The sequence below is a fragment of the Dreissena polymorpha genome, chromosome 2, assembly GCF_020536995.1.
Source record: "Dreissena polymorpha isolate Duluth1 chromosome 2, UMN_Dpol_1.0, whole genome shotgun sequence".
Classification (NCBI taxonomy): Eukaryota; Metazoa; Mollusca; class Bivalvia; order Myida; family Dreissenidae; genus Dreissena; species Dreissena polymorpha.
The window spans coordinates 97,803,234-97,823,914 of NC_068356.1; the positions used below are offsets into that span (position 1 = coordinate 97,803,234).

A 20,681-nucleotide genomic window follows, 5' to 3' on the forward strand; every position below is an offset into this window, starting at 1 on the left:
ACAATATAATTTAAAAATGAACAGTTTACAAACATTCTCATTTACTAAATTTGTATGGGCTGTAATAAAAATTAAAGAGTTTGTTATAGTATCGTGCCATGTAAGAACGTGTCCCGTGTGTGGCGCGGACCTTCGTTCTCCCGCTCCTTCGGCGAATGCTCTAACAACTAGTCCAATAAGACAGTATATTTAATGAGTAGCCTTTTATACTGATCCTCTAGTAATCTTGTTCACCCAATGCCCCTGGTGTAAAAACTGGGATCTCATTTAGTTGTAACGTACTGTTGTTTGTTCGATCTTTAAAACCACAAACGCGCCAACACGAAAACATGACAAATGTACCCGTAAGAACGACACAAAGTGAACTCATACTACCATTATTACTTGTGTCGCCTCTTTAGTCGTATTGTAGAGTACATTTGTTAGTCTGTCGTGTTTTCGTATTGACGACCTTTATACCCGCTTACATGTACAACCAAACACGAAAGAGTAACAACTATACTCGTCAGAACGAAAACGAAGGCATAATGCATCAATTATTGCGGTTTAGCCGTTTTATCATTAAAGCGTGTTGTAATGTTGGCAAGCTTCACACCCGCCAACACTCAAGAACGAAACGGTAGAAATCAGCCATCATAATGATATAGACATCAAAGAACACTATTAAATCGAAGTGAAATAAACGTTCTGTGTCAACATGAGCATCAAACTGCTTTAATGTGTCAATGGGAAATATTGCATCATCATCATTCCCTTGACCGGTTTGGACATTGGTGGAAATGAGGGACGACGAGACAGAACTCCTCATTCAGTCAGTTGTGTGCTGCTGAGAGTAATTCATCAATGGGAAGGGATGTCCACTCTTTTTAATATTTGTATGTCGACGTACAATTATTGTACTTCGACGTACATTTCTCTTTTGACCTTGTAGGTCTTCTTGACTTTCAACCCAAATGGTACGCCATAGTATGTCTTTTGGGTTATCTAAAGAATGCTCCCACCTAAGGGATCAGTACAGAGACCTCCCAGTGACTAAGCCAGTTAGCAGACACCCCATCCACTATACCACATCCACCGAACCAACTTTAAATTCCTGTGGCTAGAAAACAAAAAAAAAATAAGATGCTAGATCTTTAAGCTGGGAACATGGAACTCGTTTTAAGATTGACTTTTTGGATGCATTACTTAATTATTGCAACAATTATAATATTTTGACCACAATCATGTCCATATATTTATTTTAAAAAACATGGTTAACAAAAAAAACTTAAAAAGCTTTTGCCCGTAAATTAGGTAGCACCTATAATCATATTAGAGTCTATAAACCTTTATTGTTATATAACGTTATAGATGCTCTTTAAAAACTTGCGGACGACCGTTTATGATTAAACCGATTTTACTTATGTTATATTCTTTGGTTACTTCCCCTGTTTAAAAATTCGCCTTAACATTTGTAAGGTATATTTGGTATTTTTAATTAAACACGATATTTGATTGCTTGTTTAAGCCGTGCCATCGTCAACTTTTTGTACTTATTTTTGTTGTTATAGTGACGTAATATTAATAGTAAGTCTATTTATCTGTATATTCGGTTATTTATTATTTGTTAAATGAAGTATATATAGTGAATGTAAACAATTTAACACAAGTGATATATTTAACCACGGACTCTAGATTACACGGATAAGAAACGGGACCGTTACGCCAAATATCTTGTTGTGTCTAAGTCACGTGACCGTGTCATAACTATCGATCTTTTATCGAGGCGCCGAAGTTAAACATTTGATGTACCCACTCACGTATTTTGTTAAATTATTATTTCATTTCTAGGCCGATTCTGACAAATTATATATCATTAGAAAGCTAACGTAACGTAGTTTTCAGATATGTAAATATATATTAAGTTTTTCTTCTGATTTCGGCAGCCCGGCGAGTTATAACTTAAACTTTTGCAAATATACCGTTTTGGAGTTTTAGAATCTAGATTTACAGTCGACATGTTCGTACTTTATACCGATTTGTAGCCTTTATATTTGGAGTTCAGTTTTAAAAATAACATCTTGCTTAGGAGAATAGAATTCTGTATATGATAGAAAAAAAAATGCTTTAAAAAAGAAAGCAAGTAAGGAATGAAGGCGGAAAAAAGTAGAGTGCGGTCCTAACGAACCAAACTGATGCTAAGGTCTTGGCGATTATGGTTTTGTTTAGATATCGGCCATTGAATTTCCTTTGCCATGATTATATTATATTTTTTTATGGAATATATTGAAATATTTTGTTCTAGAGACATATCAATAAAGCTAAGTATTAATGAAGCTTAATAAATTAACGATTTCAGCTCTTGATTATAACACAGAAAGCAGTCATTCCGAAATACCGTCGGTCCTCAGATTTTTCCGATAATAATTTGGAAAATCCTGAAATTATTCTAATATTGCCGGACCTCATGTCCGGTAATAAAATTGTGGCGAAATTTGGAATTCCATAAGCTTTTTCCAGAAAAGTTACAAGGCAAAAGTAAGGAATTTACAGAGTAATTTATGAATACTCCAATCATGAAAAACATTTTTTTATTGGTTGCATTTCTTGAATGACGTACGTGCATATACGGTATCCAAAGATTTTTGCTGCGTCGTCAATGCAAATTACAATGTTAAAAATGTCATCTTCGTCTTTCGTCGTCATTTTTTACTTTTTGGGCCTGAAATAATCAGTCTAGGCCGGAAATGGCTGCATGATTATAGGACCTCATTGCCGGCAATAAATTATAATTTTGGGAAGGACTGCAGAAAGGGTGTTAATTTTATGATGAAACAGCGTATATAGCGGACCCTCTTGATATTTTTCGGCTTTGCATACTTCAAAAATAATGGGTGTCAAAACATTCATCGTTTGTTGTTTATTATCAAAAAGGTAATTACGTAAAATTATATGAAAGGTTATTAACCATAAATTATCAATTAATTAAAATCATTTTAAGATTCTTGAAAATCACGGTCAACTGTCTATGCATGTATATTGAAATATCTTTATAAGTTATCAGAGTTATAAATATATAGAATATAATGTTTAAAATGTACATGTATAGGTATTAAGCACTTATAATTATTATGATTAAGCTGGCTAACATCTATACGGTATGTAGTTTATGGCAATCTGTATGGGCAGATGACTATAAATGTTTTCAATACGCTACATATCTTATAAACGCAAAATTGAGTATTTGGCGTTACATTACTCCAAGAAATGACCACTAATACCACGAGAAGACATGGAGGTATCATAAAAAGTGTTAACTGACCAGACATTGCCACCTGTGGTTAGGGACCAATATACAAGTATAGGTCCCTGCTGTGGCGTATGACACCATAGTGTTATTTAGTATTGGTCGGCACAGTATCTGATCATAACGAGATAATTGGTTTGTGCTGAACACAGGGGCAATAAAACCACAGATCTATCAATAAACAAGATTATTGAGATATCTGTTATTGAACACCGCGATAAAAATGCTCAAACCACGGACTCTAGATTACACGGATAAGAAACATGGCAACATTCTCAGAATCATCACTGCTATATGTGTAATCACCTAACAATTCGTCTAAAAATAATGTATATATTTGAGTTGAAGACGATGTACTGTTGTATAAGTCTGAATAAACTATCTGTCTGCCTTTCTCAATCCAAGCCGTCATCGTCCCAGTGAAAAAAATCTGATTTTGAATAGTTGGACATGATGCCCTGATGTCAAAATACGAAATGACCCGCGTAACACCGACCGTGATTTTCAACAATCTTTAATAAATTGATAATTTAAGGTAAATAACATTTCATATAATTATACATAATTACGTCGTTGATAATAAACAGCAAATGATGAATGTTTTTGACACCCATTTTATTTCAAGTATGCATGCAAAGCCGAATTACATCAAGAGGGTCCGCTATATACGCTGTTTCATCATAAATTTAACACCCTTTCTGTGTTATAAACAAGAGCTGAAATCGTTAATTTATTAAGATTCGTTTATAATAAGCTTTATTGATATGTTTCGTGAACAAAATACTACAATATATTCCATAAAAAATATAATAAGATGGCAAAGGAAATTCAATGGCCGGTTTCTAAACAAAAGCATAATCGCCAAGACCGTAGCATCAGTTCAGTGCGTTAGGAACGCGCGCTACATTTTCCCGCCTTCATTCCTTAATTACTTTCGTTTTTAAACAAAAAAAATTTCTATCGTATACAAAATTCTATTCTCCTAAGCAAGATGTAATTTTTAAAACTGAACTTCAAATATAAACGCTACAAATTGGTATTAAGTATGAACATGTCAACCGTAAATCTAGATTCTATAACTCCAAAACGGTATGATATTTGCAAAAGTTAAAGTTATAACTCGCCGGGCTGTCAAAATCAGAAGAAAAACTTAATATATATTTATATATCTGATTACTACGTAACGTAAGCTTTCTAATGATATATAATTTGTCAAAATCGGCCGAGAAATGAAACTTAAATTTAACAAAAGACGTGAGTGGGTACACCAAAATGTATAACCTCGGCGCTTCGCTGTACGCTAATTGTAAAAGATCGATAGCCACAACATGTAAAAACGCGCAATGGTAAAACATAAAATGTGTATTTCTTGTGTTTAACTCGCTATAAATCCATTAATAACAACGGGAATATACTTAAAGTTATATTTTTTTGAAAGAGGAATTAATAAGCAACAAGATAACGTATAAACCAATAAAATCGGATGAATGGTATTTGCATAAGATTGAATTTACTACAGTAAGGGTCAAATACTCGATTCATCTCCTATCAATATACACTCCGTGATTTAACATGAACGGCATTGTGTCAACAACAAAATAAAGACAAAATAATTTGCAATTTTCGCAGTAACAGATCAATGCTGCGCAGGCACCCTAGCAACCATGATTAGTTCCATCTTTCATATCAATACATGTATGTTCAATCATCATTATAAAAGGAAACTTTTGTGTTTATTTTTTTTAATAGATGATCAAAAAAATCCTGACGACTACATAACACAAACATGCTGTTTAAATATGAATAGCATAATAATTATCTGCATGTCCATAACATTAAACAATAAGTAGCGAAATAAAGATGTTTGATTTGAAGGCTGCAGGCAAGACTTAAAATACTTGGTATTTTTTATCACTCTAGGTTGAGAATCAGAGACCACTTCAGATGGCAACAACAGAGCAAATTGGGAACTCTCATGACAGGTGGGATCAAGTAAAACAAAGCGCTGAAAGCCCTGCACACAACATTTTTTGAAGAAAAAAAAAGTGCATTTTTAAATCTCATTTTTAAATAAAATTAAAAGCGAAACATTCAAGTTTATGAGAATGTGCCAAGACACAAAATGTGTGCGCAGAGTGAAAGAAAAAAAGCGGACTGGTTATACCATGGACAGACTCTGAAAAAGCTTAAGAGACTTTCAGATGTATTGTCATATAAGAACAGATTATTGTCATGCATTTAGTCTATCTGACAGACATGTATGCTTTTTATCTATAAACTGTTGCAAATTGCTACAAAACACTGTGTATTACAGTGCCCAACTGTTTGTCAGACATTGTCAGAGTCATTTGGACAGGTTTTGTAGAGTCTACATGGATCTATTACAGTGAGGGTGATAATATGACGGAAACTGGGTCCAGTCAGGAAGCTCTCGATGCTGAGATAAAGAGAGAGAGAATGGCCAGGCTACAAAAAGCAATGAACGGTAATTTAATATTTACTGCATACATTTAGTAATTACAACCCATAAGGTTATATAATTTTCGCATTTGATATGAGTAAGATTATAGCTACCATTTTTCCTGGATAAATGTCCCTTAGAGCTATACATTTTCCAGAGTTGTTTGATCTTCATGAAACTTGGTCAGAAGATCAATGATATCTTTGAGGAGTTGGAAAATGGTTCCAGTTGGTTGAAAAACATGGCCACCAGGGGGGCCAGGCATTTTTCCTTATATGGCTATAGTAAAACCTTATTAACACTCTTAAAGTCACTTTTATTGTCCAATCTTCATGAAACTTAGTCAACATATTTTTTCTAATGATATCTTAGATGAGTTATAAAAAAGTTCCGGTCTCTTGAAAAACATGGCCACCAGGGGCGTCATTTTCCCAATATTATATTGCTATTGTAAAACCTTGTTAATTCTCTAATAGTCACATTTATGGTCTAATCTTTATAAAACTTAGTTAAAACACTTTTTCTAATGATAACTTGGCTGATTATGGTTTGTCAAAAAAAAATTGCTGCCAGGGGTCGGGGCTGTTTTCTCTATAATTTTTTATGGCTATAGTAAAATCTTGCTAACACTTTTCAAGTCACATTTTTCGTCCAATCTTCATGAAACCTGGCCCCGTGTTCACAAAACATTTTTTGCAATCGAAAATCGATTTTGCTTGTCATTGAAAATGGATTTCCATTGTAGTTGATAGGCAAAAATGAAAATCGATGTCAGTTAAAATCGATTTTCGATTGCAAAATCGTTTTGTGAACACGGGGCCTGGTCACAGCATTTGTTCTCATGCTATCTGGGCTGAGTTTAAAAATGCTTCTTGGTAATTGAAAAACATGGTTGCCAGGGGGCTGGGCGTTTTTCTTTCTGTGGCTTTAGTAAAACATTGTTAACTCTTTAGTTGATATTTTGGCCTAGTTAAACAATGGTTTCAGATACATCCCAAAAATTGCTGAGAGCATTTCAGTTCCCTGAAGTTTCAGATGAACGACTGTGGGCCTCTGGTATTTGATAAAGACATCTTTCAAAAATACAAAAAGCATACTTTATATACCATTTGCTCTGAGTGCATTTAGATTTACATACATGTATTAAAATGCTTCTCTTATTAAAAATATAGTTTCAGTGAAATAAACATCATTTACTGGTACTTAAATGAGAACTGATGCTCTTTTACAGCATATGTATGTCACTCATGAACGCCATGAGCACAGATTTTGGGACTTACATTTTGTTTTGTTTGTGCATGTGTTGGCGAGTTTTATGTGTCCATAACAGTATACCGGGTGTGGTATGCTTCAATCAATTCAAATACCTTTAATTACGGAAACTAATGTGTATGTATGGTAATGGTACTTACATGTATTAATGCATAACTTTGGGATAACTTTGGTACAATTCTAGACAGTGGTATGGTGTAGTGGATAGACAAACTATGCCATACAGACCAAATGGTTAACTCAAAGGTTGCTCTTAAAATTTGACTGTTTTTTGCCTTTATTTTCACTCTGTTATATCTCCTATACCCTTTTATAAAATTTCTGTTAAACCAATCATAAATGTTCATCATATTAAAATTCAAGGTCAATGCTTCCTTACTGTCAAGGTCATCACTTGAAGGTCAAACAGACCAAGACAGAGGATAGAGCTGATTTTTAGCTCGGCTGGTTTCGCTATTGTCCCGAGGTATTTCATAGCCAGCTCGTCAGGTCATCCACCGTCCGCCGTAGGCGTCCTGCTAAAACCTTAACATTGGCTCTAAAATCAAATTGCTACCACCTACAACTTTGAAACTTCATATGTAGCTGCACCGTGATGACTTCTACACCCCACACTCATTTTTGGGGTCACTATGTCAAAGGTCAAGTTCACTGACCTCTTAAAAAAAAAAATCTTCTGTCTGACAATCTTTCATTTATTCAAAACTGCACCACAGCCGAGCGTTGGCACCCATTATGCGGTGCTCTTGTTTAACTGCCTTTTTTACCCATTTTAATCAAAATTTTGAGCCAACTAAAAATAACTTAAATTGTGTTCTTCAGAGAGTGGGATTCTGGACTGTGGAATGGTGCAAGTAATAGACAAACTACGGCAGACAGACTCCAGAATAAAGCACATCTGCGAACACTGTGCCAAGACCTTCAAGCAGAAAAGGGACTACGAGACACATTTACGGGTGCATACTGGTATGATAAAACAACTTATGCATTATGCAATATGAAAGAGCAGGTTTTTGGAAAAAACAAGTTTAATACATGTGCATAAAGTATAATCTGGAATTAGGCTGTGCAGTGCACAAAGGCTTATCAGGGATGACATTAGGCTGTGCAGTGCACAAAGGCTTATCAGGGATGACATTTTCCGCCAAGACTGGATTTATGTTTAGAAGGGAATTCCTGTAAATAAAAACTTTCATAACAGTGGAAAGTGTCATCACTGATAAAGCTGTGCAGACTGCACAGGCTATAGCACAAGTATTAAGCCTGTTTTACCCAGAGTGACTGCACAGGCTATAGCACAAGTATTAAGCCTGTTTTACCCAGAGTGACTGCACAGGCTATAGCACAAGTATTAAGCCTGTTTTACCCAGAGTGACTGCACAGGCTATAGCACAAGTATTAAGCCTGTTTTACCCAGAGTGACTGCACAGGCTATAGCACAAGTATTAAGCCTGTTTTACCCAGAGTGACTGCACAGGCTATAGCACAAGTATTAAGCCTGTTTTACCCAGAGTGACTGCACATGCTATAGCACAAGTATTAAGCCTGTTTTACCCAGAGTGACTGCACAGGCTATAGCACAAGTATTAAGCCTGTTTTACCCAGAGTGACTGCACAGGCTATAGCACAAGTATTAAGCCTGTTTTACCCAGAGTGACTGCACAGGCTATAGCACAAGTATTAAGCCTGTTTTACCCAGAGTGACTGCACAGGCTATAGCACAAGTATTAAGCCTGTTTTACCCAGAGTGACTGCACAGGCTATAGCACAAGTATTAAGCCTGTTTTACCCAGAGTGACTGCACAGACTATAGCACAAGTATTAAGCCTGTTTTACCCAGAGTGACTGCACAGGCTATAGCACAAGTATTAAGCCTGTTTTACCCAGAGTGACTGCACAGACTATAGCACAAGTATTAAGCCTGTTTTACCCAGAGTGACTGCACAGGCTATAGCACAAGTTTTATTAAGCCTGTTTTACCCAGAGTGACTGCACAGGCTATAGCACAAGTATTAAGCCTGTTTTACCCAGAGTGACTGCACAGGCTATGGCACAAGTATTAAGCCTGTTTTACCCAGAGTGACTGCACAGGCTATAACACAAATATTAAGCCTGTTTTACCCAGAGTGACTGCACAGGCTATAGCACAAGTATTAAGCCTGTTTTACCCAGAGTGACTGCACAGGCTATAGCACAAGTATTAAGCCTGTTTTACCCAGAGTGACTGCACAGGCTATAGCACAAGTATTAAGCCTGTTTTACCCAGAGTGACTGCACAGGCTATAGCACAAGTATTAAGCCTGTTTTACCCAGAGTGACTGCACAGGCTATAGCACAAGTATTAAGCCTGTTTTACCCAGAGTGACTGCACAGGCTATAGCACAAGTATTAAGCCTGTTTTACCCAGAGTGACTGCACAGGCTATAGCACAAGTATTAAGCCTGTTTTACCCAGAGTGACTGCACAGGCCATAGCACAAGTATTAAGCCTGTTTTACCCAGAGTGACTGCACAGGCTATAGCACAAGTATTAAGCCTGTTTTACCCAGAGTGACTGCACAGGCTATAGCACAAGTATTAAGCCTGTTTTACCCAGAGTGACTGCACAGACTATAGCACAAGTATTAAGCCTGTTTTACCCAGAGTGACTGCACAGGCTATAGCACAAGTATTAAGCCTGTTTTACCCAGAGTGACTGCACAGGCTATAGCACAAGTATTAAGCCTGTTTTACCCAGAGTGACTGCACAGGCTATAGCACAAGTATTAAGCCTGTTTTACCCAGAGTGACTGCACAGGCTATAGCACAAGTATTAAGCCTGTTTTACTCAGAGTGACTGCACAGGCTTTAGCACAAGTATTAAGCCTGTTTTACCCAGAGTGACTGCACAGGCTATAGCACAAGTTTTATTAAGCCTGTTTTACCCAGAGTGACTGCACAGGCTATAGCACAAGTATTAAGCCTGTTTTACCCAGAGTGACTGCACAGGCTTTAGCACAAGTATTAAGCCTGTTTTACACAGAGTGACTGCACAGGCTATAGCACAAGTATTAAGCCTGTTTTACCCAGAGTGTGGCTTTAATATTTCAATGCCCTAGGAATGCGGCAGGTAGATCTATGAGATTTGCATGCATGGTGCCTTATGATATAGAGGATATTTGTTCATGTCAGTGTAAGATCGTTTGTTATTTCACGAGTGATCATAGAAAATATATTTTCAAGAGTGGCGCATCTTTGGGTGAAAATATTTTTTTTTTAATGGTCATGTGTGAAATAACAAACGATCTCACACTGACATGAACAAATTTTCTGTTTCTTTTATGCCCCTTTTTCAAGAAAATAATTAACAGCTGTTTCCCTTTAGCTGAAAAGTTACCCTTTCCCCCGTGGCTTGCCTCAATACATTTCAAAACACAAAATGACGTCATTATTCCAGCGAAATTCTCCAGTTGAACTCTTATACAATATAAATAAATATTGACAAAAGCGTAAAATAAAAAGAAATTTAATTTTATTGGATTCTGTGAAATACTAATTTTAATTCACTCGTGATTATAAAAAAAATATGATAATCTTGATATGATAATCTAAAAATAGAAAAAGTAGTTCCGAAAATGTGTTATTTTCACCGGTGAAATTTATTTTTTTTGCTGTTATTTCACTGCAGAAATGTCATATTTTATCATTAGGTATAAAAGAAATTAAGTTCTGCATGTGCAAGTAGTATTTTCCTCCAGTAAAGTACTGCCTGCTTATAACTTTAAAAATAAAAGCAGTCAAAATGAGAACATCATAATGTATGGAAAAAAAATGTTTATGCTGATTGTAACAGTCTTGAAACTGATTCTGCTCTATAGCATGCTACTTCTTGTTCAGTATTATAAACACTGTATCTATCTACTGGAGAAGTCCAAGTAACACAAGTGACACTTGTTTTTTCATCAAATTTGTTTAAGCAAGCTTTTGAGTTTTATTAACAGTTTTTTTGAGACCTTGGGCTGTGGGAGGCGGGGAGTTCCTGATGGAAACCCCTCCTGTCTCATTTGCTGGCCAATCAAACTCACATATACAAGGAGTGGAAATGAAACCCAATTTGTCAAGGTGAGAAGCGCATTTAAATGACTCCGTGCATTCACCTAAATCCATTAAACTCTTTTCAGGAGAACGTCCATTCAAATGCGAGGACTGTGGCATGGCCTTTAAGGTGAAGTCAGGCCTCAAAGAGCACATGTTGATACATAAAGGCATCAAGCCACATGGCTGTCCGGTAGGTTGATACACAAAGGCATCAAGCCACATGGCTGTCCGGTAGGTTGATACACAAAGGCATCAAGCCACATGGCTGTCCGGTATGTTGATACATAAAGGCATCAAGCCACATGGCTTTCCGGTATGTTGATACATAAAGGCATCAAGCCACATAGCTGTCTGGTATGTTGATACATAAAGGCATCAAGCCACATGGCTGTCCGGTATGTTGATACATAAATGAATCAAGCCACATGTCACGTATCCTTATACTATAGTAGGTAACCAAATCAATATAATGATGTATGTATGTTAGTAAGTTAAATGACATTTCAGAACTAAATTCAATGAAATGACATTTCTAAACAAAATAACAACAGAGATAAACAACGATTTTGACAAGGAGAAACATAATAATTACTGCCTTTAAAATTATTATGTTTCTCCTTGTCAAAATCGTTTTGCAATATTGAACGTAGCAACTCGATATTTGGCATGCATGTGTATCTCATGGAGCTGCACATTTTGAGTGGTGAAAGGTCAAGGTCATCCTTCAAGGTCAAAGGTAAAAAAAAAAGCTGCGCATTAGGGGGCATTGAGTTTCTGACAAACACATCTCTTGTTTTCTTAGCCTTGCTTACTAAACACATTTGTATTCAACACTAAAGTAGTATTCTCTTTCTTCCGTGGAAAGAAAAATAACAATGTGATTCAAATGTGTGATTTTTTTATTCCACTTTACACTCCTTTAAACAAGCAAATATTTGTTGATTTCCCATACATTTTGTTTATGGATGGGAGCAAATCCCTTGATATATGGTATCATCCTAAACAAGAGATGTGTTTGTCAGAAACACAATGCTCCCTAATGCGCCGCTTTGAATTATTTTGTTTGACCTTGAAGGATGACCTTGACCTTTCACGTCTCAAAATGTGCATCTCCATGAGATACAAATGCATGCCAAATATCAAGTTGCTTTCATCAATATTGCAAAAGTTATGACCAAGGTTTAAGTTTTTGTTAAAGTTTTGGGACACGCACACACACACAGACACATACAATGATAGACTAGCCAAAAACAATATACAAATGTATCCCCGATCTTTCGATCCGGGGGCATAATAAATGAAGCCATATGTTTGAAATTTGACCTTGAAGGATGACCTTGACCTTGACTGGGAAAGTTATGAAGAAAGTTAAAGTTTTGGTTAAAGTTAGATGCGTCAAAGAAAAGACAATGTTCCTAAATTAATGAAGCCACATATTTGACCGTGAAGGATGACCTTGACCTTTCACCACTCAAAATGTGCAGCTCCATGAGATACACATGCATGCCAAATATCAAGTTGCTACATACAATATTGGAAAACTAATGAAGAAGGTTAAAGTTATGAAGAAGGTTAAAGTTTTGGTTAAAGTTAGATGCGTCAGAGAAAAGACAATGTTACTAAATAAATGAAGCCATATATTTGAAAATTGACCTTGAAGGATGACCTTGACCTTGACTGGAAAAGTTATGAAGAAGGTTAAAGTTTGGGTTAAAGTTTTGATTTTTTTATTGACCTTTGACCTTGAAGGATGACCTTGACCTTTCACCACTCTAAATGTGCAGCTCAACGAGATACACATGCATGCCAAATATGAAGTTGCTGTGTTCAATATTAAAAAAGTTATGATAAAACGTTAATGATGGTTGAAGATTTAGGAAAGAGAAACACAACGATATTTGACCTTTGACCTTGAAGGATGACCTTGACCTTGACTTTTCACCACCCAAAATGAGCAGCTCCATGCGATACACATGCATGTTAAATATCAAGTTGGTATGTTCAATATTGCAAAAGTTATCAAACTTTAACAATAGTTAAAGTTTTGGACAGAATGTCAGACAGACAGACAGGACAAAAACAATATACCCCTGATCTATTGATTCCGGGGCATAAAAATCAAGAGATAAACTTATCTGTACTCAACCTTCTTCTCTTGCTATAATTGGAAGGTGGAAGTGTGTCCTATGTACGCATGTCTTATTCCGTCATTATTTGTCAAATAACAAATGAAAATGGTCAATTGAAACACGATTATCAAATTATATCATTAAAATAAATAAAATATCACTATACTGCCTATGTTTGCTGTTTTCCACAATGTGGAATATCACTAAGTTTATAGTATGAGCTGTCATTTTATCAATGAACATTAGAATTGTATGATGTGTTATCAGACTGAAAACTATCCTTTACACTTTTTTCAGCACTGCGACCAGTTTTTCCGCAGCCAGCGCACCTTACAGAACCACATACGCACACATACAGGGGAGAAACCATTTGAGTGTGAAGTGTGCAGCAAGCGGTTTACACAGTCCGGTGGGCTAAAAACACACATGAAAACTCACACAGGTTTGTTCATAGGTCTGTTTGATTCTCACAGGTTTGATAAAAATAGGTATAAAGTCCAACCTGTGTACAGCAACCAGTAATAGGAAGTGGTCAAAGTGGTTGCTGTAGGCAGGTGGCTGCTATACAGAGTTCAGGATCAATGGGGTGCACACCAGAACCAACATGGACGGGACAGAATGTAAACACACAGTTAAGAACTTCACTTTGCAAATATCATAAGTTATTGGAAATACATTTTCAAAAATTTTTAGTGGTAAAAGAAGTAACATGGTGAGCTTATGTGACCGTGTGATGTCCGTTGTGCATGCGTGTTTCCGTCAACAATTTGTTTGTGTAGACAGTAGAGGTCACAGTTTTCATCCAATCTTTATGAAATTTGGTCAGAATGTTTATCTTGATGAAATCTAGGTTGGGATTGTATTTGGGTCATCTGGGGTCAAAAACTAGGTCACTAGGTCAAATAATAGAAAAACCTTGTGAAGACAATAGAGGTCACTGTTTTCATCCAATCTTTATGAAATATGGTCAGAATGTTTATTTTGATGAAATCTGGGTTTGGATTGTATTTGGTTCATCTGGGGTCAAAAACTAGGTCACTAGGTCAAATAATAGAAAAACCGTGTGTAGGCAATAGAGGTCACAGTTTTCATCCAATCTTTATGAAATTTGGTCAGAATGTTTATCTTGATGAAATCTAGGTTGGGATTGTATTTGGGTCATCTGGGGTCAAAAACTAGGTCACTAGGTCAAATAATAGAAAAACCTTGTGAAGACAATAGAGTTCACAGTTTTCATCCAATCTTTATGAAATATGGTCAGAATGTTTATTTTGATGAAATCTGGGTTTGGATTGTATTTGGTTCATCTGGGGTTAGAAACTAGGTCACTAGGTCAAATAAAAGAAAAACCGTGTGAAGGCAAAAGAGGTCACGGTTTTCATCAGATCTTAATGAAATATGGTCAGAATGTTTGTCTTGTTATAATCAGGGTTGGGGTTGAATTTGGGCCATCAAGGGTCAAAAACTAGGTCACTAGGTCAAAGTTTAAAAAAAATAATTTGAAGACAGTAGAGGTCACAGTTTTTATCCAAACTTTATCAATTTGGCCAGAATGTTAATATTGATGAAATCTGGGTTGGGATTGTATTTGGGTCATCTATGGTCAAAAACTAGGTCAAATCATAGATAAACCTTGTGTAGACAATAGAGGTCATATTTTTCATCTGATCTTAATGAAATATGGTCAGAATGTTTATTTTGATAATCTTATTTTGGATCGTATATGGGTCATCTGGGGTCAAAAATTAGGTCACCGCGCCAATTGTAGTAAAACCTTGTGTAGGTGAAAGAGGTCACAGTTTTCAACACGTCTTAATAAAATTTTGTCAGAATGTATTAATTAATGAAATCGGGCTTGCGATTGTATATGGGTTTGATAGAATTTAAGTTGATGTAGCAAGGTTAGTCAGGTGAGCGATTCAGGGCCATCAGGGCCCTCTTGTCTTGCAGTATGTGTCGATATCTTAAGATTTAAGAATTAATCCTTGAATATGTCTGAAATCTCTGCCAAAATGTCACGTCTAGTGAAGCATGACTGTGTATATTAATTAGACAAAAATTTGCCCAAAAGAGCATAGGCTTATTAAATTAAGTAATTCTTAATATGTACTTCACATTGCCATATTAAAGCAGAATAAAAACTGTCTTTTATGCAATAATTAATTCTTAAGAAAAATTGTTTAAAAAATGTATCTGAAAAAAAGCTGCACTTACCGGTGAGTTTACAACCATTAAAATTTAATTGTGAACCCACAAAGTCATGTGATCCTGCATCCTGTTTAGTCAGATGACAACTTTTGAGATGGATGGTCAGCTCATAGAACCATTCTCATTTTCACACATTTTTGTGAGAGACAACGATGCACATCTATTTGAGTATTTACTTTTTGCAACTTGAAATGAGCGTGCTGTGACTGATTTATTACAGTGAATAATGGCTTTTGGTGTGAAATATAACTACACTAGCCTTTGGCAGTTTAGGGCAGTTGATTGTTATATTGTTATAGGTGTAATAAAGACTGATATTTGTTGAGGGGAATCTAGGCCTACTGCTTACGCCAGGTGTCAGCTATACTCAGGTCAGGTTGGACTGTATTTAGTTATATTTGCCTTTCTGGGAAACCAGTCATCTACGTTTGCAGTCTTGTTGCAAGTACAAAACAATAAGCAAATACTGATCTTCAATACATTTTCAACCAACAATTACAAATTTCACCTGCAATTTTCTTTTCTGCATTGTGATACACTATATGGGTCCAAACTTACAATTCTATGCAATATTGTGTGGCAATGATAGATGAAACAGCTTCCAGTAATACACATTAAAAGTTGAGTTAATACATACCAAAGTTATTTAAAATATGCATGTTTATAAAATTGACATAGAGTAATCCAACAACTGAAGAAACCTTTGTGATATATTACGTTCCAGTGCATGGTAGTTATGATGGGATGATTTATCAGCTTTTTCAATGTGTTCACAACCTGAGGTACAATAAATCACAAGGATTTATTTTTGTTTCAGGAGAGAAACCATTTGTCTGCCAATATGAAGGTTGTGGATTACGATTTGCCCTAAAAAAGACGTTAAAGTACCATGAAAACACCCACACAGGTGTCAAGAGATACCAGTGCCACTACTGCTCTAAGATATTCAGTAGAAAGGACCAGTGTGTGTCACACATACGTCGCATCCACCTCGAGGACAAGGAAAAGTTTGAGTGCGCCGTCTGCTCTAAAACATTCACTGAGAAAAGTAGCCTTCTGAGGCATGCTGAGAAACAAAACTGTAAGTTAAAGCTGTATAGGGGGAATAGTGGGGACCATGAGGAAGGGGCTACTGCTGCTGCTAGTGGTAGTGATGATAATGATGATGGTGATGATGACACTGAAGAGGAGGTTGAGGGGGAACGTGAAATGGAAGCAGCGGGAGGGAGTGAAATTGTGGTTGCTAAGAAGCGGAAAGTGGAATACATCGTTGAAAAACTGGGTCAGACAGTTGAGAGGTTTCGTGATCCAAATAGTGAAGGTATTGTGAATGAGTCTGAAGATGCTTCTGAATTTGGTGAAAACGAGGATTTCCCAGAAGTTCTTATCTTGAAGAATCCAGATGCTGCTGGCCCGAGGGTCATTTACTGCGGAAAAACATACAACGCAGAAGAGACGGCCAGAAAGCTGAGTGCTATCATAGGGAAGGATGCCGTGATATTGAATATGAATCGCCCGGCACGAAATTTTGAAGTAGTTTATCATACAGACGAGATGCATCCGATTGGAAACAAAGGCAACGGTTTAGAATATGGTGAACATTTGAAAGAGCATGAATCTGGTATAAAGAAGCAAATTGTTTTTGCCAGAGAATATTCTAAAAGAAGAAATATGTGTGAAGATGAAGTATGTAAATCCTTTAGTAAGGAAGTAAATGGAGATAATGAGTTACATGTAGATGAAAAATCAGAAAAAGTTGTGATTCTTGGTGAAAATGATGGGCGAGAATTTGTTAAGAAAGTTGTGGAAAACAATGAATAATATAAAAGGTTTTTAAGTACATGTATTATGTACACTGAATGTAATTCTTACAATAATTGTAAATAGCCGGATGCAATAGCCTGATGAATAGGTTGGTCGAGATTTCTTCTTTCTTGGAAATAATATTAGGTTGTCTTCAATATTCAGAAATCAATAGTTACATTAACATCAATACTGGAAATGTTTAGATTTGTATGCTTTGCTTTAATATTTCACCTCGTTACACTTACAGTATACTAATTTTCATTAATATCCTAAAAATGTTATCTCATCTTCGAGAATGTGAAGCTGACCTAGTTGCAGGTTTTTAATGAACATGTATAATAATAATAATGACTCATACCCTGTTTAAACTTAATTGTTTAAACCTTTCCCACTTAAAAACGTATGTCAAGGCATTTGTAGTCCCTTAGAAAGTTCTATTAAATATAAGACCTTTCTTACTTAATTCCAGTTTTAAAGGCTTCATTTCCAACCCTTAGATACTGATTAGAATCAAACAGCATGAATAGACTGCGAGTTACACGCAGGCTGTTCTGGTTTTATGCTGTTTGCAAATAGCTATTTTCGCTTTGTCTTTGAGTTGGAAAGAGTTAAAAGTGTCAGACTCAGAGAGGGATACCAACATGATTCATCATGGATGTCTGTGGACACAAACTTTTCTGATGTATTTCTCCCTAACATTTCAACATACATCTTTCAAACTTGTAAGTATTATTTTCTTTACTTCACCAACGTTCTTTTGTACCTGTGCAATTTTGTTGCCCTAGTCGAGTGGCACTTAACTTGTCTGTATGTACGTCTCAAGCATGTGTTTGGTAATCCTATTTTACTACTGGGTGGATCTTGCTAAAAATTTCACAGTTGGTCTTAATTTGTAGATGATCTTGAAAAAAGGACTTTGGCTGTGAAGATTTTTGGCAGAATTATGGCCATTTGTCAGTTTTTCTTTTATGGATATTTTAGTCCCTGAAGATAATGTTTTTAACTCCTTAAACAGGGTGCAGAAACAACAGGGTTTTCAGAGGGTTACACACGGGCTAGAAAGAATGGAAACACAAGGTTAAAAACATTATTTTTGCAAATATCTCAAATTATTGAAATACATTTGCAAAAAAAGTTAGTGCATAAAAGACAGTTTTTGTCTATATCTTCAGGTATAAGAATTAATCCTTGAATACGTCTGTAATCGGTAACAAATTTTCACCTTTGGGTGACGCATAGTCAAGCAGTATACCTGGAACTTTTGAACAAGAACACAGGCTTATAAAATAAAGTAATTCTGATGTATTTCACATTGCCATACCCTAGTTGAAATTCTTAAGAAAAAATGTTTAAAGTTATTTGGAAAAAAAGCAGCACTTACCCGTGTGTTACATCAGATAACGTTTAATTGGGAAAACCCAACAAAGTCACGTAATCCTGCACTCTGTAAACTACAGGGCCGATTTTAACACTTATAAGCGCTTGATGTCTTAATGTTTGTTAAGATTTTTTTGGGGACATGTTTTGACAGAAATAGGGTCCGATTTTCCAGTGTAGAATACATGTATATTGTTCAGGTTTTATACTGTTGCTGCTCATCAGTATCTAAGGGTTGGAAATGAAACCTTTAAAACTTGAATCTAGTAAAAAGGTCTTCAATTAAATTTAACTTTATAAAGGACTACAAATACACATGAACGTCAATATATGTATCCAAGTGGTAAAGGAACTGATAAAATGTACTAATCATGCCATTTTAGTTTTTCCAATTATGATTCTTAAACTAGTGACCTGAAAATCAATTGGGGTCATCTGCGAGTCATGATCAATGTACCTATCAAGTTTCATTATCCTATGCACAAGCGTTCTTGAGTTATCATCCGGAAACCATTTCACTATTTCGGGTCACCGTGACCTTGACCTTTGACCTAGTGACCTGAAAATCAATAGGGGTCATCTGCCAGCCATTATCAATCTACCTACGAAGTTTCATGATCCTAGGCATAAGTGTTCTTGAGTTATCATCCGGAAACCATTTTACTATTTCGGGTCACTGTGACCTTGACCTTTGACCTAGTGACCAGAAAATCAATAGGGGTCATCTGCGAGTCATGATCAATCTACCTTTCAAGTTTCATGATTCTAGACCTAAGCGTTCTTGAGTAATCATCCGGAAACCATTTTAATATTTTGGATCACCTTGACCTTTGACCTAGTGACCTCAAAATCAATAGGGGTCATCTGCGAGTCATGATCAATGTACCTATGAAGTTTCATGATCCTAGCCCCAAGCGTTCTTGAGTTATCATCTGGAGACCACCTGGTGGACGGACCGACAGACCGACATGTGCAAAGCAATATACCCCCTCTTCTTCGAAGGGGGGCATAAAAATAAAATGCATCTTAAATCTGTTGTACAATGTTTGATCAGACAGACTTCATGTTTTGTACCTTCCAGTCACTTTATTTTAAAATTCTTGATCAATACTATAAAAGGTTCTTTAAAAGCAGTATTCTCTTCAAAAGCATCCTTCGTCGATTAGCATTAGAGACATGACCCTTGTTTGTTTGATACCCGCAATATCAGTAAGGAATGACATCTCTATGGTTTCTGGAACTGTAGGTAAATTTTTTGTTTCTTTCAGTTGAAACAGCCCCTTGTTTCTTTCTGTATCTGGTATGTTTGCAAAGCATAAAATTAACCAACATTATTTACTGTAATTGGTAAAGCACATTAATTTAGTAAAATTTCTGCTTGTTTAAATTAGAGAGACAATTGCAGTGGCATTTCCTTTTGAATATTAAGCTTGTAAATGTATTCTAAATGAGTGTTAGTTGATAAAAAAAAAGGTTACCCAAGTTTCTGCGCAACATTTCTCATCACAATTGTTCCACATTGTACTTGCGGAGTTGTTATTCACGAATTGCACCACACTTGTAGATTGCTTGTTTGTTAATTAAACATTGCTACCGTGTATTTAAATTATACCATCCTATTCAAATTACCCATGCATTAATCAAATTATATTATTTTTCGAGTGTATTTATTTTTATGTCAAAAGATATTGTTTACACACAGTCGTAAATGTATGCACTTGTCATGTAGAGAAGTAAAATGTCTAGTGACTGTGCTAAGAAAACCAATTTCAGGACCAAGACACTGCAAGTCTTAATTCAAATTAATTATTAACCGTTATTACCGCAGATCAAGACAGAGTGAACCATTTTTATCTGCTACGATGTTGAAGTATGTGTGTTGAACTGCTTTTCCTTAGGAAAACACTGTACATGTACTTAATGTTTCAGTGCTGTTTCATTCATTTTTTTTCCAAATAAATAATGTTATATTGTGTTACATTTCTGTTATTATTATATAAACTGACAGCTTATCAAAAATTAAAGTTAAATTGAAATTTAAGCAAGCTACAAAACGGTTAAACAAA

General features: G+C 35.9%; 1 protein-coding gene across 1 annotated transcript; it reads left to right on the forward strand.

Moving 5' to 3' along the window:
* Window positions 1-1,421: 1,421 nt before the first annotated feature.
* Window positions 1,422-20,620, forward strand: LOC127868188 (zinc finger protein 732-like). Its single transcript, XM_052409841.1, has 7 exons — window positions 1,422-1,458; window positions 5,207-5,268; window positions 5,674-5,771; window positions 7,842-7,985; window positions 11,179-11,285; window positions 13,522-13,666; window positions 16,250-20,620. Exons 2-7 carry the CDS (start codon window positions 5,231-5,233, stop codon window positions 17,251-17,253), a joined length of 1,536 nt encoding a protein of 511 aa, XP_052265801.1. The 5' UTR covers window positions 1,422-1,458; window positions 5,207-5,230; the 3' UTR covers window positions 17,254-20,620.
* Window positions 20,621-20,681: the final 61 nt, after the last annotated feature.